General features: G+C 50.5%; 1 protein-coding gene across 6 annotated transcripts in view; it reads left to right on the plus strand.

The window, feature by feature from the left end:
• The window catches only part of CABIN1 (calcineurin binding protein 1), a 143637-nt gene that overhangs the window by 66934 nt on the left and 53766 nt on the right, over positions 1-22937 (plus strand). For 4 of the 6 annotated variants that reach the window (XM_036276178.1, XM_036276176.1, XM_036276180.1 and 1 more), the window contains exons 26-28: positions 642-820; positions 16421-16603; positions 19747-20078. In XM_036276178.1, the coding sequence (XP_036132071.1) occupies positions 642-820; positions 16421-16603; positions 19747-20078 (694 nt within the window). The remainder of the gene's footprint in view (positions 1-641; positions 821-16420; positions 16604-19746; positions 20079-22937) is intronic. The other 2 variants (XM_036276181.1, XM_036276182.1) reach the window with 1 other exon arrangement.

Here is a 22937-nt window from a genome sequence, read left to right on the forward strand (position 1 = left end):
ACATGTACTCATACAATTATAGAGTTTTTTTTTGTTTTGTTTTGTTTTTAGGAAAATGAACTACTGAAGGTGTTGTTCTAGTGTTTTCTTTTTTCCTGACAATGGGTCTGGACCCAGTCCAGAGAGAGAGTGCTCCACTTCCCTATTCTTTCTAGTCACTGCCAGTGCTGTGGCTCTGTCCTGTTCCATAGCCCAGATGTACTTTGCTATAACCATTTCGGCATATCAGGTGTTTCTAACTTGTTCAACAGTGTTGTAACAGATACCCTTATGCGCATGTGAGCAGGTGTTTTTCTCTGTGCACTCTTGGGGATTAATCTGTCAGCTCGGGCATCACACAGAAGGATGCTGACTTGGGGTGGGCATGTCTGAGGTGAGCTTCCTCAGGTCCCCTGCAGTTTCCAAGGCCTGAGACTTGAGATTCCTACAGATCCTGGGGGCTGAGCCTGAGTGGGTGCCATGTGGGCAGCTCCTTTGGTGCCCTGGAACACCAGCCAAAAGAGTGAGGGGAAGTGCATGGGAGCTGTGAGCCCTGGGAACTTGGGGACTTGACCGCTGGGAAGGGCATTGTCCCAGCCCTGCACATGTCCTTCAGTGCCATGTGGAGATTTTGACCTGTACTTCAACCCTCTGCCCCATAGGGAGAAGGCCTGCCTGGTGGACGAGGACTCCCACTCTTCAGCTGGGACACTGCCGGGCCCCGGAGCCTCCCTTCCCTCCTCCTCTGGCCCAGGTCTGACATCCCCACCTTACACAGCCACTCCGATTGACCACGATTACGTCAAATGTAAAAAACCCCACCAGCAGGCGACGCCGGACGGTACAGTCCCTGTTCTCCCTACTGCCAGCCCAGGGCGGCACGCCAATCGGGGGCGGGAGCTTTGGGCGATGAGTCGCTTTGTTTTGGTGAGGGGGGTGCTGGGTCTGGGGTGACACGGGCAATGTTGTGGCTGTTCATTAACCTCATGGACTCACGATGATTCTGTGCTTCCAAGACATGCTCAGGGTCGCCACCTGCCAGCTCGCCCACCTGGGAGCCGGGGTAGGGTGAGGCAGTCTAAAGCACCTTGCCTCTCTGAGCCTGCTTTTTCCCACCTGCAAAATGGAGGTATTGAAGGGCAGTTGGAAGACTCTGGGCTTGCTGTCAGTCTGTGGGCTGCCTCGAGCAGCTCCTGTGCAGTCAGCTACGTTATTATGGCCTGCCCTTCTGACAGTCGTGAGAAGGCTATGACTGCTGTCTGTCACCCCTGGGAATCCAGGCGGGGGAGGGGGGGTCAACTGGGACTGTACAAGGCCATCCCATGTGGGATGGGGCAGGTGGCGACTGTTCAACCACATTCCTTACTAACATTAGGAGGTTCGCATGCTGACCTCGTAGTTCGACTTCATGTTCTCCTCACATTTATAGTGAAAAGCTGGTGACAGAGTATTTGCTGGAATGAGCCAAATTGGTGGACTTAGAGGGCTGTTAAAGTAGAGCTTTGCGGAGGTGGTAACAATGCTGAAAGACATCCAGGTCCTTACATGTAGTTCATCTCACTGGGGCTGCGAAGAAATGGGCCTTGCTCTGCTTTCCCCCAGCTGATGGGATCCTCTTAGCCGCCCAGTGCATGGGTTCCTGGAAAGCACGAGCATCATTGAGAGCGGGGTTGAGAGCAGGTTTAGAGAAGAGCTGGTGAAGGATGACAAGGTGGCAGTACTCGACTGCTCTGGCCCCGGGGAAAATTTGATGATGAGAGGCAAGGAGACTTGCAAGTGCCCCTCCTGGATTCAGTTTGGCTCTCGGTGTGTGTGTTGAGAGAGAGGCTGTGGATCCAAGTGTGTGCTGTGTGGTTCCATCATCTCCCTCTGGTCTGGCCGTTGGACCCTCCCTGACCACCCCAGAGGATTGAGTAGAGATGGGAATTACTGGCCTGCCTGCTTCCTCCATGCTTCAGTCCTATAGACTCCCTTATTTAACTCATGTTACATAGGAAAACCACTCTGTTCCCAACCTTTCACTCATGAAAATGCTGGGAAACACATTGCACGTAAATCCTGCTCTGGGAATTAGTTTCTGCCAGGTACTTTCCTTGAGGCTTTAGCACCCTGCCGATTTTCAGGAGAGAGGACACTTTCTCATGGTTGTCCACGGCTTGGGCTGGCACCCTCCTCAGCTCTACAGGCTTGAGCCAAACTCAGGCGGCAGGAATTGTGCTCGGCTCTGTCAGCCCACAGAGCTGGGTATGCCTCCCCTGCTGTGGGCAGCAAGAGGAGCAGAGGAAGAGGGAGGCAGGGATGCCTCAGAAAGGGGCTGTGATGCCACCTGGCACTACTGCCCAGCCATTCCATGTTGGCACACATGTGTGCAGGGAGCTGTGGGTGAGTAAGAGTGCTGGGGCCTGGTGCTATTGTGACATGTCCTGGGTGCCAACATAATGGTTATTTGTTGTGGAAGTTTTTAGAGGGAGCCATACAAATAAATGGGTTTTCAATGGTTGTAAAAAAAATTTATTTTCAAAGTGATTCCTGTCCATGATATGGAACCATTGAGATCCCATGGCCCACCTTTGCCAAGTCCCAGGCCCGTGTGCCAGAAAGCCCTGCACTGGCCATACTGTGCTCTGCCCAGGCCTGGCTGCATGGTGCTTTCAGAACTCTCACCCTCCTCACCTTGGGGAGAAAGCAGTGTCCACAATATGGAAATGTTTTGACCCTAATATTTAGCCATTGATCTTAGAATGCTGAAGTAGCCCTTTTAGTAGTTGTGCTAGCTCCTAGGGAAAGGCCGTGGCTCAGACAGAAGCAGCAGATTGCTAATATCAGGGGATATGCTAGTAGCCTCAAGGGTCCATACTACCCACCTCTTCTGCCTCCTGTGACCAGGCCCTGGGAGAACATGTAGCCCAAGACCAACCTTGGGTCTCCTGTTGTGGAAGGCTAAGGCATTAGTGCTTACTCCAGGCCAGAGCAGAGCCCTGGTACAGATGAAAAGAGGCAGTTTAGGGACCCACTCGATGTCAGACAAGGAGGCCAGGGCAGAACAGGCCTTGGAGTCAGGGATCTGAGTTCCATTCCCAACTCTGTCGCCTATTTTCTTGACAGTCTTGTGCAAGGGACTGCACTTCTCTGAGTCCCTGTTTCCTCACCTGTATGGGATAATGTTTTCCTCAGGGGTATAGAACAAAGATGCTTATACATCATAGCTTTTTTTTTTTTTTAATTATTTTTTTTATCCTCACTTGAGGACACATTTTTTTTTTTCTTTTTTAAATCCTCACCTGAGGGTATTTTTCCATTTATCTTCAGATGTGGGGGCAGAGAGAGAAAGAGAAAGAGAGAGAGAAATATCAATGTGAGAGACACATCGATTAGTTGCCTCCCGCATGACCCTGACCAGGGCCGGGGATCGAACCACAACCAAAGTATGTGCCCTTGTCCGGAATCAAACCCACAACTCTCTGGTCCATGGGCTGATGTTCCAACCTCTGAGCCAAACTGACCAGGGCCATCATAGCTATTTCTGAGACGCAGTCATCCCTAGATCATCAGAGCTGACATAAGCACCAGGCAGCACTGCGTGGCGGGAGGAGCCCGGGCTCTGGGGCCGGTCACCCTCGGTTTGTACCCCAGCTCTCTCCAGCCAGTGCTGTGGCATCAGAAGAGAGGCAGATAGTGTCCCCTGAGTGAGCCTGGGCCTTGGGCCTTCTGGACCCTAGTCTTCTGTATCAATAGAGCCTGTCAGAGGCTGATTTGCCACCAACTGGACAGGGAGCCAAACATCAGGACTTCCCTGGGCATGGTTAGGAGACCCTGCCTTAGAGGTGCCTCTCCACTTTCATGTGCCTTTTTTTTCAAAACCAAAAATCAGCCGGATCAGTTCTTATTTGGCATAAGATTTAGAAAAATAGCCCCAGGTATATGTAGGCAGCTTGACATTTGATGTCTTCTCAGTAGGACTCAGATTCACTTTCTGAACTTGCCTCAACTACACCTCTGTGCCACCCACAGTAGAGTTAGAAGCTTCCTGCAGTTTGTCCACAGCTCTGGTTAAAACCCCTTGGAACTTGCCCTCAGATGCCTCTGAGACTCGACTGTGGCAGGGTACCCACAGCTGGCCTGAGGAGGAGCCGTTAGCCAAGCTGAGAGACGGAGACAGAGAACAAATTAAGCCATGGGTTGCTGGTTTTGGAGGCCCTGCCTGCCCTGCCTGACCACTCCTCCTTGCCTTCTGTCCATCTTAGAGTTTGCCCACAGTGCTGAAATCCTTAGAATTGAAGTTTCCCTGCCAGGAAAAGAAAGTCGCGTGGGGAGCACATTTTGACCTTCAAGGGGCTTCCAGTGATTGCTTTTATACATGTTCAAACACAGCATAATGAGATTTCTAAACAAAATCTATACCTCTCCCTCACATGCATTGTGTGCATGCTTGTGTGTGTGTGTGTGTGTGTGTGTGTGTGTGTGTGTGTGTACATATTTGGACCCTGCCACACAGCAGCATTTGCTTGCTCTGTGCTGGTCTGTGGGTTGGGTGCTTGCAGTATAGTAGTATGTTTCTGCCCTCACAGTTCCCCTGTAGGCTTGGCCATGTGTTATGTGCCCCATGAGGAAGCCCAGCTAAGGGCAGGTGGTTGCTCATCCAGGGCCACGTGACTAGTTCGGGCGGAGCCAAGGGAGAGTTGGGGTCTCAGCCTCCTACCCTAGGCCAGGGTGAGGCTACCACAAGGAGAGTCCCTGTGCCTGCTGACCTGAACAGAAAGACTGGGTGTGCATCCCTCTGTTAAGAACGCCTTGGTCCATAACTTGGCCTGGCTCACCTGGCCTTTGGGATGTGTCCATAGTGGCTCTGTTGGACTGGCTAAGACCTTTGCTATCTGCCCGACAGGCTCCATGTCACCTCAGAATGTGGAGCCAGAAAGGGCCTCAGAGGTCTAAGGCTGAGCCTTCTGTGGGGTTGTCTGGTCTGTTATGGCTATGATCATCCAAGTGTTCCATCAGTACTGTGCCAGGTGCACAGGGCCACCCTGGTCTCTGCAGCAGGCTTTTAGGAGGGGAGGCAGTTATGAATCAGTGACTTACACAGCTCAGGGTTGGGGTGCAACTGAAACTGTCCCAGAGAGACCTGGCCTGGCCTCTTGGTGGGGTGGGAGGCCTTCCTGAGAAGGATCTGAGGGGTATGTTGGTATTTCCCATGAGGTGGGGTGAGAGGGACCAAGCAGGGGTCAGAAGAGTTGGGGTGATAGGGGTTGGTGTCCATGGTTGCAGGATGCCCATCTGACCCCATTTACAGCATGAACAGAGGCTGCCCGGAGCCCCAGGTTGTAGGGTGTGGGCTAGGTGGACCTTCCAGGGGAACCCAGGGTACCTTGTGCCAAACCCCTGTGTGACATTCATCCTCACCTGCCATGCTGTCACCATCTGTATCATGTCCTGTCTGTGCTCATTCTTGCCTGCTCACCCACATTGCTTCCGTCAAAATATTGCCCGTGCTGCCCCTAACCCTGACCACACTCTGTCTCCAGGCTTTGTCTTTCTGCTTGCACTGTCACGGCTCGCTTCAGGGAACAGCGCAGACTGCATGCTTCGCCCTCAGTCCGGCTCCCTGCTCCCCCTGTGACCAGGAGTGCCTCCATATCTGCTGGTCCTGTGAATTGGAGAGTGTGTGTTTGATGTGCTTGGCTTCTGCCCACGGCCCATCTTCCCAGCTCTGGACAGATGCGGATGCAGCAGTGGCCTCCCCTGCCTGCCTGCCTGCCTGGCAGGTGTCTCAGTTCTATATTCCCATTGCTTTGCTCTTTCTTGCTTTAAAAAAATAACAAAGGCAACAGACTCTTTAAGATATCAAGTTATCTTTTTAAGGAAAAGTGTGTAAAAATACAAATTGTGCACAGTAGCCAAGATGCTACGAGGGAGGAGCTGCAGATGGCATTCAGTGCTGGAGGGCAGGCCTGGCAGAGCAAGGGAAGTCAGCCTATGGTGGGTAGCTGTGTCCCTGTGAATAGACCTTCTTAAAGTGGGAGGGACTCTGAGTGCAGCTCAGTTTGTCTTGCATGTCCCCCATAGAGTGGGGACTGGTTTGGGGGTGAGAAGGGAGGCTGTTAGAGGGCAGAGCCAGTCACCTCATTTGTTCTCCTCTCCTTCATTCTTACTTTTTATAAAACCTCTTCAGGCCATAGCTGGTCATGGCATTTATTGAGTGCCTGCCATGTGCTAGGCATGGAAGAGGGTTCCATGGGGAAAGCCAAGATGAGGGCACCCTGATCCCTGCTGCTTGGTTGCATCTGTGTGTCCCTAGGCAGTGTCATGGGGCAATGGTCAGTGCCAAGAGGGACTGCTGTGAGCTGACTCTGGGGTTTGGAGGACTTACTGGAAGGCACGGGCCTGCAGAGAGGCCTTTGGGCCATTTTGGGTGATGGACAGTTGGAGCAAAGACATGGAGTTTGGAAAGTCCTACGGCTTTTGAATACCGAGGTGACTGGGGTGGGCAGAAGGAGACCTTGAGAGGATAAAGCTTGGGGAACCAGCTGGGCCCAAAGGGGCTTCTTTCCTATAGAAAGTAGGGAGCTTGATGTGGTCATGCATCTCTTTCTCTTGGCTCTAAACAAGGCAGATTCTTCTAGTCATCCTTTGTTTGAAGAGCCTTCCTGGAAACCTCACTAGATCGCTGGGTGGGCCGCAAACTCTCACCTGACAGGAGTGACCTTTGTGTTATAAGGCAGTTGTCCCACCTGGCTTTGGATAGGAAAATGCTTAAAGCTTCCTCAAGGCCCTCCTGGTCAGTGCCTCACCTGGCTTGGGGAGCAGAGTAATGCATGGGGAGGGACACAGGATGAGGGGCACACCATGAGAGATGCACAGGGAGGTCAAGCCTTCTCCCCACTCTGAGTACAGGGTCCCTGTGGGACAGTGCCACTGTCTGAGCGTGTTAGGGCTGTGAGGTGCCTGGTGCTGCTTGGTTAGTCCTTGCTGGTAAACACTGGCAGAGAAGGGGCAGGGGATGAACCTGGCCTCCCAGTGATGCCCTGGTACCCACCTGCTGCTGCTCATGTGTCTGCCTCTTTTGGGAGCCCCCTGGGTTTTTGGTGTCTCTCTTGGGCATCTGTCTAGTCTCCTTAGCCTACAGTAGGGTGTCCCCATCCCATACAGCCAGTGGACATGTCCTTTTCCAGTGGTCATCAGGGACCAACTGGGGCAGTTTTTGTCTAGTTGAAAGATTTCTCATATTGGTTCACCCAAGTTTACTGTTGTTAGAAACCATTGTTTTCTAGTTGGTAGAACATTTGTGATCAAGTCAGTGTTGCTACCATTTTTGATGACATAACCATGTCTTTTTCTTCAAACTTTCATTGAACTGAGCTGATGGAATAAATGGCTGTGAACTCTTTCTAATGTTACTGCTGGACCAAATGGAGAGAACACACACCAGAAAACTTGTAACTGGCCTAGAACTGAGAGTGACCAAGGGATTTGAACTGAGTCAAACCTGAACGGAAAGTCCTTGGATTATTGTCACTCTCACACCAAGTAGGATGGGCAGGCAGCCTTTCTGTCACCAAGCCAGATCCCTTTCTCTTTGTGTCCCCAGCACTTATTGCTTTGTGGTTGGCCCTGTGGATCCTGCTCTGGAAGTGGAGGGTGCCAGGGCTTGGAAGAAGCGTGTCTGCAGCAGTTGGTTGGCAGATGCGCGTCCCTCAAAGGGCTCAGCAGAGGGGCTGGATGGCCCAAAGACAGAGAAGTGGAATGTTTCAGTGATTGACAGTGAGAGGATGAACTATTTATAATCTTGCCACAATATTAGTTAGGGTGGGCAGGCTTTGTGTGGGCAGACTTCCAAAAGAAGAGCAGGGCAGCCGATACAGCCTGCTCAACAGTGCCAGTCTTCTTTCTTGTTGGCCAGTAGGCAGCTCCTGAAGAAAATCAGAGCCTGGGCTATGGATATCCCTAGGGTCTCGTTCAGTGTACGTGTTTCCCCACCCAGCTCTTGGGGAAGTTTAGCTCTTCAGCTGAATCTGGCTCTCCTACACAGAAGTAGCATCCATCTATCTACTGCTCTGCCTCAGGACCAAGGGTCCAGGAGAAGCCTGGCCTAGGTGCCTCCGTAGAACCTCCAGGTGGTGGCTATGACAGGATGGCAACATTTCTGCTGGCCCTTGCCTTCCCTCTCTGGCCCTCCTCCGCCAGGCAGGTAGGAGAATAGAGGGTGTTGCCACTAGACTTGGCATTGCCTGCAGAGCATCAGCAGACCCACCTGGTTCTTCTCTGAGCACAGGCCAGCACCCTGGGAGTGTCCTGCCGTGCCTGGCCTGTACCTGGGCCTCTGGGATGTGGAGTAAGCACCCCAGGCCATTAGTACATGGTTACACAAAGTCATATGTTAGCCCATTTAGACCTTTGGCCTAAATAAGAGTCCCAGATAAGGACTGTGATATTCAGGGGGTTGAGGGGGTGGAATTAGAGCCAGGCCTAGAAGCTCGGCCAGCTGATGGAGGTGGGTGTTCCCCATGTCAGAACTACCCTACCCCCCAATACTGGCTCCCACATGCCTTTGTCAGGGTGCACTGGCAGTGGGAAGTCTATGCATGGTGGTGTTTGAGACTGTGCTGAATTCAGTTGTCCTGGAGGCAGGTGGAGTGTGGCTCAGGGAGAGTTGGTCCTTGCTCAGAGACACATAGCTTCGGGGGTGGGGAGGTGTCCAGGGCTGTTGCTTACTCACCCTAGAGGGCCCTTTACCCCTGCTGTCCCAGAAGTTTCCCCATTCATGGCCTTTCCTGGTTGCACTGCCTGAGAGTTGACATACTACAGAGGGGCCTTCTGGGAGTGGGGAGAGGAGAGGGGTCAGTTGCATCCTTCCCTCTCTTGCCCCACTGCAGAAGCCTCCAGGGCAGGAGTTTCCTGTCTCGGGCTTCTCTGGGTTGCACACTCCTGTCCATATAGCCCTCTGATCTCTGTGTTGCTCCCCAAACCCCTGCTGCCAGCTGCCCATCCATCCAGCTCATCTGCCTACAGGGTTCTAAGACTGGCCCCATGTTCTCTGAGACCTGCTTCCCAGCACTGAACCTGTCATCCTCCCCATCCCATCTGGCCTAGCCCCTGAGCTCTCCCATCTACAGTGGTTTGGCTGGTGGCAGGAAGATGGTCCTCAAGGCAAATCTCACCTACCGTCTGTCTGTCTGTGGTCTCACTGAGGCCCTTGGTTTGCTGCACCAATGAAGGTCCACTTTACCAGGAGAGGAGGGAAAGGGTGAGTCACCAGATGCCCAGGTCTATAGAGTGATTTTGAGAGCTTTTTCATTCTTCTTTCACCCTATTGACATAAAAGACATGAAACTTTGTTTTTTTTTTATCTGACTTGCTTCTTGGTATAAAACCTTGAGTTGCTTCTTAGTATTTAAAATCAAGATCATTGCATGGCCGGTGTGGTTTAATGGACTGAGCGTTGTCCCATGCACCGAGAGTTCGCCATTTCGATTCCTGTTCAGGGCACATGCCCAGGTTGTGGGCTCGATCCCTAGTATGGAGCGTGCAGGAGGCAGCTGATGGATGTTTCTCTCTCATCGATGTTTCTCTCTCACCATCTCCCTTCCTCTCTAAGAAATCGATAAATATGTATTAAAAATAAATAAGTAAATCATTAAACTCAAAATATTTTAATTAATTTGTTTGTTTTCTGTTAATCCTCACCTGAGGATATTTTTTTCCATTGAATTTTAGATAGAGTGGAAGGGAAGGGGGGCTGGGGAGAGAGAGAGAAAGAGAGAGAAAGAAACATCGATGTGAGAGAGACATATCAATTGGCTGCCTCCCGCACAATGCCGGCCAGGGCTGGGTATCGAACCTGCAACCCAGGTATATGCCCTTGACTGAGAATTGAACCCGCAACCTTTGGTCCTCAGGCTGACACTAACTGCTGAGCCAAACTGGCTTGGGCCAGGATAATTTTAAATAGCCTTGTGCCAACCCTCTCAAATACACAAGACCCAAAAGGATTAGAGAGAAACTAGACCATGGGCTTTCTGAGTCCCTCTTGGTGGCTTGCTTGCAGCAATGTGCTTGTCCTCTGTTGCCCAGGTATGTACATCCCCAGCAGGAACCTCGGCAGGCACCTCTCCCTACTTGCTTCACAAGCCTGGTGAGGAAAGGGTTGCAGCTCCGGCCAGGGCACTTCAGAGTGAACAGCCCCATCTCTCCAGATCTCAGCCAGCATCCCTCAGGGAGCACCTCAGGGTGCCACACAACTGGTTGCTTTTGGGGGCTTCCAGACCCTTTTCTCTGCCCTTCTGAGTACCAGACTTCCTCAGGGCTTCTTAGGTACCCTTGACCACCCCAGGGTAAGGGCTTGTCCAGAATCACCACAGTGCCACCCAGGGCCAACGCAGGCCTCTGCTCTTCACCGTTTCAGATGGTCAGCCATTGCTGTATTCTCATGCATGTGTCTGAGAGGTTCCAGGAAAGCATGGTCACAGCCCCCATCCCTGACAAGTCACTTGACTTACTTGGCTGTTGTTACTGTGGATGTTATTATTATTATTATTTTTTATCCTCACCCGAGGACACCTTTCCATTTTTTGTTCAGATAAAGTGGGAGAGAGGGAGAGAGAGAGAGAGAAACATCGATGTGAAAGGGACACATCGAGTGGCTGCCACCCACACAACCAACCAGGGCCGGGGACAAACTGCAGCCGAGGTATATACCCTTAGTGGGAGCCAAACCCGGGTCTCTCTGGACCACAGGCCGACGCTCTAACCGCTGAGCCAAATTGGCCAGGGCTACTGTGGATGTTATTTTACCAGAGGCTCAGTAGAGGCCTCACCTCCCAAGGGAGCAGACACCCTGAAGCGCAGTGCCACCCTTTGTTGCCCACACCTTGGTGCAATCTGCTGCCTTTGCTGCACACACTGGTGCGTGAGAGTTTCCCTCACCAAGCAGCATTGAAAGGGCATTAGCATGTTGGGAGTAAATATCCGTTTGCTTAAGCCAATCCCTGGATTTCATAATGATCACACTGGATTCCACCAAATTAGCGATTCTTTTAGGCCCAAAGCCCAACAGCTTGGGAGCACATGAGCTCATCTGGCAGCATGCCAGTTCTCATGAGAACCTTTCAGCTAGGCTTGCTTCCTGGATGCTTGCCACAGGGTGTGCTGCTCAGCCCTGCAGTGACTTCACCTGGTATGATGCTGGCTAAGGAGCGCCTGCCCTGGCTTCCAGAAGGACTTCTTAAAACTTCACAGGCCATCATTCTAATATGTGCCAGGCACTAGGCCAGGCCCCTGTGGGGATACCATGTGTGTGTCAGGGACAGAGTCAGGGAGAGCAGTGACAAACATGTTAAAAAGTGTCAAGTGGAAGCCTGGAGCAGCCTAAGTGGCAGATCTGGGATTGGAATGCAGGTTTGGGACTGCTGAGTCCCGAGTTCCTGCAGTGACCACGTACGGGCTCTAGAAACCGAGAGTGTCTATTTCCAGCGCTCCTTTTCCACACAAAGAGTGGGTGGCACCCTCCACTTCTCTGGGAGAAGTGATCTCACACTGAGGACTATGGTTTGGGACTTCTCTAGAGGGCTGCAGGCCTTACTGTAATCCCCATTCAGTGCTTATGGAGTCTTGCCTTGTGAGTCAGGGAAGAGCTCCTTACTGAATGTAAGGCAGAAGGATCCAGCTAGATCCCTGCTGTTAGTGGGACACAGAGCTTCTATGTGGGTCACTCAGGGGGTCTCACATGTGCCTCACATCCTTATGCTCCATCAGCTCAGCTGACACTCATGACCCACAGTCACTAGTCAATGGACATTGCAAAGGCAGCTATGGAGAAAGGCTATATGGAGCTGTCTGAGAGGTCACTATCCTCAAACCTTGGTCTGTGATCAGATGTGGGTGAGGAGGACAGAGGTGTGGGCTGCCTTTGGAGGCATGGGCCTGATTCTCAGTGTTCCTCTGCAGGAAGGCACTCTTTGGATGTCATGTCAGTGTGTAAGAAGTGGTCACCACCCCCTCAACATGCTGTTGCTCAGGCATTGTCTCCAGTAGGCATAAGCAAAGTCCTCTGCCCATTCAGAACTCAGTCTCTGTAATGTCAAGTTTGAGACATTAGAGATAAAATAGATTCAGGTACTTGGAAGTAATAGTGATAATTGGTCTGGCATTTTGTGAACATTGTCTATGTATCAGGCCCTGTTTCAAGCACTTTATGTGTATTAACCTACTTAATCCACATAACAGTTCTATAGAGTGGGCACTTGTATTATCACAATTTTACCTGTGAGGAAACTTCAGTGTAAAGAAAGTATGGCAATTGCATAGGCTCTCCCACCTGGTCAGCAGCAGAGCAGCCTGGATCTCCCTGAGTTCAGGCTTTTAACTTTGTTGAGACAACTTTACATTATGTTGCAAGTTTTTTTTGCCCACTAAGCTATTCCTGTCTGACCTCCCAGTGGATCATGGGTAATTGCCTGCTAGGTACTAATGCATCATCCAAGACCAGGTTTTCAAGGCAGTCAAGCAAAGGGTTCGAGGGTCCTGGAGGCCATGCTGACTTTTTCCCTGATTTTCTTCCAGAAGGCACTGTGGTATGGACCTTTCTGAAATGATACATGGTTGCAATTCATAGTTTAGGAAGGAATTTACCTGTTTAAGGTCACACAACTAGTGAGTAGCACAAGAGGAACTTGAACTTAGCTTTCCCGATTCCTGTTTCATTGACCTTCACTGTCAGACACAGAGTTCAAGACAAAACCATGTTTTATTTATTTATTTATTTATTTATTTTTATCCTCACAAGAGGATTTTTTTTTTTTTTCTATTTATCATCAGATAGAGGGGAGGGAGGGAGAGAGAGAGAGAGCGAGGGAGAGAAAGAGAGAGAGAGAAACATCAGTGCCAGAGAGACACATTGACTGGCTGCCTCCCACATGACCCAACCAGGGCCAGGGACGAACCACAACTGTGGTATGTGCCCTTGACTGGAATTGAACCCGCGACTCTGGTTCACGGGCCGATGCTCTAACCGCTGAGCAAAACTGGCCAGGGCACCATGTTTTATTTTTAATGATTCCATTTTATTTCTACTATTGATTTATTATTTATACTTATTTTTCTTTAAATGTAGTGACTGTCTTAGAGTTAACAAAAAATACATTTTAAGTGATCATAGTCTGTCTTCCAATGATACTCTACTACTTCATGTGCAGTGTAAGAACCTCCCACCTCTGTACACTTGCTTTCATTCATTTCACTTTATACATACTGTATAACTACAAAGTGTTGCTACTCTTTTTACTTTAGACAATAGTCAATATTTTAGAGAATTAAAAACATGAAAAAGAATATCTTTTATATTTATCATTACTTTAACTATTTATGAAGAGCTTTATTTCTTTATATAGATCTGTATTTCTGTCTGGTTTCAGTTTATTCTACCTGAAGAACTTTCTTTAACATTTCTTGTAATTAACTCAGATCTAATGGTAAGGAATCCTCTGTTTTTGTTTGTCTGAAAAAGTCTTAATTTCTTCTTTATTTTTGAGCAAGATTTTCACTGGATATAGAATTCTGTGTTGACATTTTTTTTTCTTTCAACACTTTAATGATGTCTGACTTGCATGGTTTCTGATGAGAAGTATGCTGTGATTCTTAACTTCGTTCCTTTATATGTGATGTGTCTTTCTCCACCTTCAAAATTTTCTCTGTATCTTTGATTTTCAGTAGTTTGAATATAATGCAGTGTTGTGATTTTTCTTTTGAATGTGTGTGAAGAAGTCCTTCACCTGCTTGATGGTCTGAGATTCTTTGTGATTGATGTCTTTCATTAGTTTTAGAAAATACTCGGTCATTATTTCTTTTTTTTTTTTTTTTATCCTCACCCGAGGACATTTTTCCATTTTTTGTTCAGGTAGAGTGGAAAGGAGAGAGAGGAACAGATAGAGAGAGAGAAACATCGATGTGAAAGGAACACACCGAGTGGCTGCCACCTGCACGACCTACCAGGGCCGGGGACAAACTGCAACCGAGGTACATGCCCTTTGCGGGAACCGAACCCGGGTCTCTCAGGACCGCAGGCTGACGCTCTAACCGCTGAGCCAAACCGGCCAGGGCTCAGTCATTATTTCTTAAAATATATTTTATTTTGTTTTATTTTCTTCTGGGATCACAGTTAATATGTTAGATCATTTGGATGATCTATTCTGATTTCCCACCACTCTCTTTCTCTCAGTTTGGATTATTTCTAATTATCTACCTTCAAATTTTTATTATTTCCCCCTCATCTGTGTCAAGTCTTCCAAGAAGCCTGACAAAGGCATTCTTCTCTTTCTTTCTTTTTTTTTTAAGCATCTCTATTTGACTCTTATTTTTTAAAACTTTTAAAATTTTCTTTTTCTTTTTTTTTCCTCTTGCTTTTCTTCATTTCACTCCTGAAATCCCCCATCTGTTCATATATGTGTCCACCTTTCCACTAGGGCCTTTTAACATAGTCATCATATTTATAAATCATATTAATCTTTGTTATTTTAAATTCCCCATCAAGTAGTTCCAACATCTGGGTCATCTTTGAGTCTGGTTCTGTTGATTATTTTGTCTCTGACAATGTTCTTTTCTTTTATGTGTGTGTGTGTTTCAAATTTTTTTTTAATCCTTACCCAAGGACATTTTTGCATTTATCTTCAGATAGAGCGGGAAGGAAAGAGGGAGGAAGAGAGAGAGAAACACTGATGCGAGAGAGGGACATGGACTGGTTGCTACCCACATGACCCCAACTGGGGCCAGGGCCAAACTGCAACTGAAGTACGTGCCCTTAGCAGGAACCAAACCTGGGCCTCTCTGGTCCACAGGCCGACACTCTAACCGCTGAGCCAAACCGGTCAGGGCTGTCCCAGATTTTTAATTGAATACCAGATAGCATGTGTGGGACAGAGAGATTAAAAGAAATAATATTTATGCCTGGAATGAATGGACTTTTCTGTTTTGTTTCTATGCTGTGAGAGGAGGGGGAAAGTTGAGTTAGGCTAGTCAAGAAGTTGAGCTGGGGTTGGGTTTTATTGTTACTGTGATTACCTTCGGTACACCACCAGCTTCAAATTTCTTTGATGTGATTTTATGCTTAGAGTGGGGGCTTGTTTGCTGGAAGATTTTTTCCATGTTCCATTTCCACCTTCTTCTCTCCATATTCTTGCTTTTCTTCTTGCAGTGGACTGCTTTACCTGTTATTCATGCTTGGTAGTGTGGAGTAAGGGGCAGGGTTGGTTCTCTGTTGTCTTGGTCCAGCCTCAGACTTAGGCAGGCTATGTCCCTACATCTCAGGAGTGGGTCTCTCTCAGTGGTGGGAGAACTGAATGTTTGGGCCCTGGATGGTTTCCTGCCCCTCCCTCAGGGTAGGTTTTATTCTTTTTCTCGCCCCAACCTGTAGTGGGTCTTCACCTATGCCCTGGAGGCAACAAGGTTTGCTGCCCTTCCCCTGGTGTCTTAAGGCTTTGTTCCTTAAGGGAGAAAGGTCCAGCCAAGGCTTCATGCCTTCCTTTGGCAGTGGCTTCTTTTCTCCAAGCCTGCACCCAAATAAGGCTTTTTCCAATCTCCCTCCCAACCCTGGCCTTTCTGTTTCTCATGAACACCGTGCAGGTCTGAGAAGTGTCAACAAGTAGGTACCAACCTCCCTTGTGTCTGTGATTCCTATGAATATATGCTCTAATGCCAGACCATACTTGGCCTTTAGCAACTGCTTAAAAGTTTTTGATGAATTCTTACCCACTTCAGTTATTTATGCCTATTATATCTGTGGTAGAAATACTACATAATGATGTACTTCTGTGCATCTTTTCCCAACTCCATGTTCAGCAGCATCATGTTGGAAGCTTGAAATCAGCCATGATGGGAGTATTTACACCACAGAAATCAATAAATGCTACAAACGAGGGCTTTTCCCACCCCGAGAATCGGTTGTTAAATATTTACCAGAGCCCTGGCCAGTTTGGCTCAGTGGTTAGAATGTTGGCCCGCAGACCAAAGAGTCACGGGTTTGATTCTGGTTAAGGGCATGTACCTCGGTTGCGATCTGGCCCTGGCCCTGGCCCTGGTCTGGGTTGTGTGAGAGGCAGCCAGTCAATGTGTTCTCTCTCACGTAGGTGTTTCTCTCTCTCCCCCTCCCACTCTATCTGAAGATAAAAGGAAAAAATATCCTCAGGTGAGGATAAAAAAAAAAAAATTTTGCAGTAATACCACTGTTTGGGGAAACTCCCAGAAGGTTGACCATGGAGATTGGTGCCTTTGGTGAGTAGCTTAGTGGCCTGTAGGACGGGTCAGGCTCAGCAGTGTCAGAGTGGCTGTGTTTAGGCTGTCTTCTCTGCAGGGCAGTCACCAGGCCTCCGACCGGGAGACTTGCCTAGGGGAGACCCTTCCATGTTGGAGGTGGTGGGTTCATGCTGCCGCCCTCCTTCCCTCTTTCTCCCCTCAGAGCGCAGCCAGGACAGCACGGCCGTGGCACTCTCAGACTCCAGCTCGACACAGGATTTCTTTAATGAGCCCACCAGCTTGCAGGAGGGTTCCCGGAAACCCTACGCTGAGAAGAGGCTGCTTGTTCCCAGTTCCCAGCCAGGACCAACCAGTAAAGACCTTCCAGGGGCTGCAGAGGAAAGAGGTATGAAGACCTAACTCAGTGAATTAGAACTGCTTTGATGTCCTGTAGCAGTCTGGGCAGCGCTGAAGAAAGCGGGCTCTGGAGTGGTGTAGGCCCAGCCTGGCTTCTGGCCTCGTGCCTCCACCTGCTGCCTTGGGACTTGGTTAGGCAAGATACTCACCATTCTGGGCCTCCATTGTTCTTCCCGTGAATGGGAATGATGCCAAGGCTACTCCAGGGTTGTGAGGATTAAATGAGACAGCTTAGAAAGTGCCCACATGGTGCCTGGCTCATAGTGTGCATTCAGAGACACTTGTCATTGTTGTTAGAATGTTGGCCTGGGTGCACAGGTGCTTGCCAAACAATAACAATAACAACAGCAACCTAGACCCATGCTTGGGCGCCCCGTGCCAGGCACTGTTTTCTCATAACCACCCTAGAAACAAACACTGTGATGATTCCCATTTTATAGTGAGGAACCTGAGATTCAGAGTGGGACAATTTGTCCATGGTTGGTCTGAACCCTTAACTATTACCCCATGCTGCCTCTCTGGGTTGTCTGCATGGGCAGGTGGGATGCACATGGCAGGTGAAGTTGATGATAACCTGGCCACCCCAGTGTTCAAGGCCTAACCCCAGGAAGAGGCTGCACAGGCCCTGGATGGGAGAATCAAGCTTCAGGAGGTCAATGTTGGTGTGGCAGTGGGGCCAGAACCATTTGTGCTAGGGAAGGCCTCTCCCAGATCTCTGCCACTTGCCAGCCTCCCCTAGCTGGCCTGAGAAGGGGATGAGGCCACATACCCTGTAGGTTGGAATAGGTGTCCCCATTTGGATCAAGAGGACATGGAACGGGCCGTGGCTTTACCTGCCTTGGGCCCTCATCGGAGATGAGACCAGTGCCCCACTTTCTCACTAGGCAGTCATTATACTATCCCAAACCAATGTTAACATTCTATAGCTGCTAGAAACACACTATAGGGCATTTGGAAGGGGAAGGAAGAAGTAACCTATACTCCCAGTCTCAAAAATAAGATTATTTTTACTAATGCGTGAGTGAGGCTTTTCATTTGTGCTCTTTGGCCCATCAAGCAGCAAACTGATGTGATTGCTGTTGTGTCATCACAGGCCTCTCTGCACTGTGCTTGGGGAAGTTGGGGAGCCTGGGGGTGTTGCTGAGCTGAGAGGTCAGCTTTGGTCTGGCCCAGACTGTGCAGGCCTTTCCAGACACATGAGCAGCATGCTGCCTCTTCCTTCCTTCCATTAAGAGCCAATGGGTTGCCCTGACCGGTTTGGCTCAGTGGTTGGAGCATTGGCCTGCGGTCTGGAGAGACCTGGGTTCGGTTCCCGTTAAGGGCACGTACCTCGGTTGCAGTTTGTCCCTGGCCCTGATTGGGTCGTGTGGGTGGCGACCACTCGATGTGTCCCTTTCGCATCGATGTTTCTCTCTCTCTGTCTCTCTCTCCCTCCCACTCTATCTGAGCAAAATATCAAAAAATGTCTTCGGGTGTGGATTAAAAAAAAAAAAAAGAGCCAATGGGTTAAGCAGATAGTGTGTGGGACTGTGTGTTTTTGTGTCTGAGTACTTAGCGCCTTATATGAACCCCTGGGAGCCCTGCATCCTCATCCGATTTCCCTGTGTCTCCTGTGCCTAGCACAGGGCTGGCTGGGTCCAGAGTCATTGCCCAGACTGTTTGTTGTGCCACATTTGAAATATATTTTTTTAATTGAACACACTAGAAACTGGTATATTTTTTAGGAAGGTGGTGGTATTCTCTGGCTGATTTGCACCAGCCCTAAGCAGGCTTGCAGTTGCTGTTGTTGGGCTGTGAGTAGATACATGTGGGACCTAAGGAGTTTCCTGAGCTCCCATGAGAGGAGAGCATAGTGTCCAGATCAGATATGGCCTGTCTCTCTGTCATTCTGTCAGCTTCAAACGACCCCCAGGCACAATGCTAGACTCTGGGCAACAGGGGAGGGGGAGGCACTCATGCATAAACCAAGTAGGATCAGTGACATCAGACAGGTGGGCACAGGAGATGCTCTGCACATACCACCCTGGGGGCAGGGAGGCCTGAAAGAGGAGGAGAGTCCTGAAGGTAAGAGCATATGAGCGAAGCAGGGGAAGAGAGAGGGCAGGGAGTGTGTCCAGGATGTGGGAGACAGTGGGGAGGCAATAATGGAGTGAGATGTTCCCGGTGGCTGGTCACAGGGTGTGAGGCCAGGAGGGGAGCTGGGAGGGATGGCCTGACAAATAGTAGGTAGCCTTGTGTGTCCTGGGAGGAACCTGGCTCTGTCTTGGCAGATGAGGGGGGTGGGGTGCTGCTCAGAATCTTTTCTTAGCAAGAAGAACAATGGTGGGCAAGCTTGACGTGCACCTGATATCTGCATGGTTATGCTTAGACTTGGCATGAGGGGAACTTGGGGCCCTAGTCCTTGCCCAATCTGCACTGTCCAAGCCTTCTCCTGGCTGCTGTCCCAGCCTTCTCCTGGCTGCAGGGAAGAGCTGTCGGGCTGAGTGCAGTCAGGGGCTCAACACACAGGACAGACAGGCTTCAGAGTTGGTGCCAGCCTGCTTCTCTGGCCTTTTCCAGTCAGTCTGTGCCAGAGTCCTGGGTGCTTGGGGGCCATCTCTCCCTTTATTTCCACTGCCTTCCTTCTATCCCTTCCTTCCTGGCCAGATAGTCTTATTCTGCAGCTCCTGTTGCCCAGTGCAGGCTCTCCTGTGCTGCCTGCCCTGCCGTCTTGGTGGAGCAGTCCTGGGTGTTGAGCCGGTGGTTCACACACAGCAGCAGCAGCCACTCCTGAGAGGGTGGGTTGTGGGCTGAGCTACTGAGTGGTGGAACAGGTGCAGCGCTTTGTGTGCCTTTCCTGGCTGTTCTATTCTGTGGTGGTGGTAGCCACACCTGCACCATCTGGGCTGCTTCCCTGTGCACCTGCACAGGCCCTGGAGGTGGGACAGTCCTGAGCCACCATACAGAGCCCAACTCTAACCCCTGCTTTTTGTGCATTGGGGCCCCTCTGCTGCATGCCAACTGGGCCATCCTGTTTCATGGGGTAGGAGACTGGGAGCTGCGCTGGTAAGCTCACTGAGGTGTCTCCATTGCTGGTGGTGGACCACCCAGGGCCTCAAACCAGAGTGACTTTCTTTTCCTTCTTAACTGTAGGAAAAACTGAGGAATCTTTGGAGAGTACAGAAGGCTTTCGAGCCACAGAGCAAGGCAGCCAAAAGCCTGCTGCAGACCTCCCAGCCTCTGCCTGTGTCCCTGTCAAGTCCTCAGCACCTGCATCCACCCCGTGGGACGGGAGGAAGAGAGGGGACCCGCCGGGGGAGCCAGCAGCCTTTCCACAGGGACTGCCGACAGGTGCCGAGGAGCAGCGCCAGTTCCTCACGGAGCAGTGCATCGCCTCCTTCCGCCTGTGCCTGAGCCGCTTCCCCCAGCACTACAAGAGCCTCTACCGGCTGGCCTTCCTCTATACCTACAGCAAGACCCACCGCGTGAGTGGGTGCTGGGCAGAGCGGGTTGAGAGAGGGGTTGGAGCTTCCCAAGGTTCGCAGACATCTTTGAGCCTTGGTGGGCAGAACGAAGACAGATTAGAGCTGCTAAAGGTCTTGGGTGACTTTGCTGGGAGGAAATGGGAGGGGCAAATGCAGGAGGCGGGGTCAGTCCAAAGGTGGTCAGTTTTCCAGGTGAGATCTCAGTGGTGACAGTGCTGGTTACAGTGAGGGATCGAAGGAGGAGTGGGCATGGAGGCTGCTCCCACAGCAGAACTGCAGGCTTGGGCACTTCCTGTGTGTGGAGGATGAGGGCCAATACACTCATCTCCTCTGACCTGTGAGATCTCTGTAGCGACTTTCACCTGCTGTCAGGTTCTCTCACTCCTGCCATTCTCTTGTCATCCTCAGCATGGTCCACCATGCACATCCTCCGGATGCCAGAGAGGCCTCCCTCCTCTCTGTGCCAGGGTCTTGCTTGCCATGGGATCCATCCCCTCTGGCTGCATCTCTCAGAGGCCTTCCCAACATCTCCCTGCCCTGGGCTCGGCTCTGCTGCAGCTGCCAGGGCCATCTTCACAGCCTGTGCTGCATGGGGGTTGGGTGCTGACAGCCTCCTCCAGCTCTTTTTGGAAAGCAGATGATGTAGCAATTCTTAACAGCTGTGCCCCAGGCTTAAGAGCTTCTAGGAGTTTCCCATCCAGACCTTCAAGCTGGCATTTAGCATTAGTAGAGGGATTGTGGCGTGCTCTGCATTCTTTCATTCTTTCATCACTTAGCCAGGAGGCACTGTGGAGAGAGTACCCTGGTAGTGGTCCCTGCTCCCTATTGAGCTACATTCAGAGGGGCAGGCAGATTAAAAACCTGCAGTTTACCAAATAAAGTAAGTACATTGTGATAATACTATAGAGAAGATAATGGGGTGGCACACTGGGGTGGAGGTGCCACTGTGGCTCCTTGAAGGCACCTATTATGCTGAGATATTTAGGGTGACCATGGGCAGAGTGGGGGACAGTGGTGGGCTGCAGGACAGGGTAAGCAGCCTGGGCATGTGGCAGGCCTGGGTGAGTAACCAGGGTGAGGGTGAGGACCATTGAGGGTCAGGGTGGCAGGAGCAAGTAGGGGCAGCTGTGGTCTTTGCTTTGTCTGGCTGCCTCCTCAGTAAGATCCAGGCTCAAAACCTCCTCCTCGCCCTGGCCTGTTTTGCTCCATGGTTAGAGCATTGGCCCATGGACCAGAGAGTCCTGGGTTCAGTACCCACTAAGGGCATATACCTTGGTTGCAGTTTGTCCTCAGCCCCGGTTGGGGTCGTGTGGGTGGCAACCACTCGATGTGTCTCTCCCCACCCCAATCTCCCTCCCGCTCTATCTGAAAATAGATGCAAAAATATCCTCGGGTGAGGATTAAAAAAAAAAACACCACCTCCTCCTGCCAGTACCCCTTACCAGCTTTTCTGTGGGATGTTTGAAGAACTTCAGGAAGGGCAGTTGGCCAGAGACAGACACTGGCTTGGCACTAGTTATGTGACAGGAAGTTGTTACTTGACAGAATTCTCTTTGGGGACTAGGCACAGTAAGTACCTTGTTGCAGTAGTAACTGCCCAGCACACTCGTATTCTGGTTGGCTTTCTCAGAGCGGAGCAGGTGAACTGGTGCCATCAGTGCTGGGGCTCGGTGGTGCTCTCTAGAGCTCCGTCTCTGCTGCAGGGGTCTGCCCTTCCCAGCTGCCACTGCTTATCACGCTGCTGATGCCGTACTTGAGCCTGGCCTGCTCACTGCCCGTACTGCAGTTCACAGTGGGACTTACCTCTGGTGTCACTGGCTTTCTGAACTCTGGAAGATCTGGGTTTTAATAAAATCCTTTCAGTAATAGTCTACAGGGTCGCGATGGTTGATGCTTCCTTCTTGTCCTCAACATGCTTTAGCACTGCCTTGGGAACTTTCTCCCTTCTCTCTTCCGGGACTAGCAAAGCCCAGTGTAGGAGCTCTCACAAGTCTTGGGTGGAAAGGATGCTAACAACTGTCATCCAGGCCTTTCCAACTTTGAGCATCCCCATCTTCAGATGCTCCCCCAGGCAGCCATGCAGCCCCTGCCAGGTGTGGTCACTCTGAGTAGGACATGGAGCTTCCCATGCTGAGCCAAACCTTCCCCCACTGTGGCAGATTGCCTTCTCCAGAAGCTGAGATGAAATTTGGGGTACAAGATGCCTATTAGGGATTAGTTCTTGTGGAAGGGAGAGGGAAGATGCAGGGTTGGGTGGAGGGACAGTTGAGCTGTGATATGGGCCCCACAGAGTCCCTAGTGGCCCCCTCCCCATTAAATGGCTTTCATCTAAGTAGGAAGGAGCCTCTGGTACTTTACTCCCCACGGTACCAGACACTGGCTGCTGTTACCACAACCTGTCCCCTCACTGGGGGAGTTTTTTTTAAAGTGGAGAACAGTATTTATGTCAAAGAACATTACAGAGGGAACATTTACAGTTCTGCCACTCTAAAACAAAAGCATTTTATGTGTGTTTCTTCCCAGCTCTTGTGTACATACACTATTGACTCTTACTTCTAAGGCTCCAGGTGCTTCAGGTCAAGGAGGTAGGGATCATGTCCTTTTTACTTTACATCTGGGCACCTGGCTCAGGGCTGGTCACACAGGGGTGAGTGACAGCCTGGCATTGGCCCAGCCACCTCACCCAGACCTAGTTACCTCACTGACCCCTACACACTGTTTGAGCATCTGTGCCCACAGTTTGCCATTTTGCGCTTTCTGTGAATGTTCCCAGGTCATTTTGGTCACCCTGGGGAGGTCCCCAGCTGACCCAGCCATCCCTGGTAGTGGGAATGGAGGCTGGCTTGGTTGTCTGTCCCT

The sequence above is a fragment of the Molossus molossus genome, unplaced genomic scaffold (assembly GCF_014108415.1).
Source record: "Molossus molossus isolate mMolMol1 unplaced genomic scaffold, mMolMol1.p scaffold_m16_p_22, whole genome shotgun sequence".
Lineage (NCBI taxonomy): Eukaryota > Metazoa > Chordata > Mammalia > Chiroptera > Molossidae > Molossus > Molossus molossus.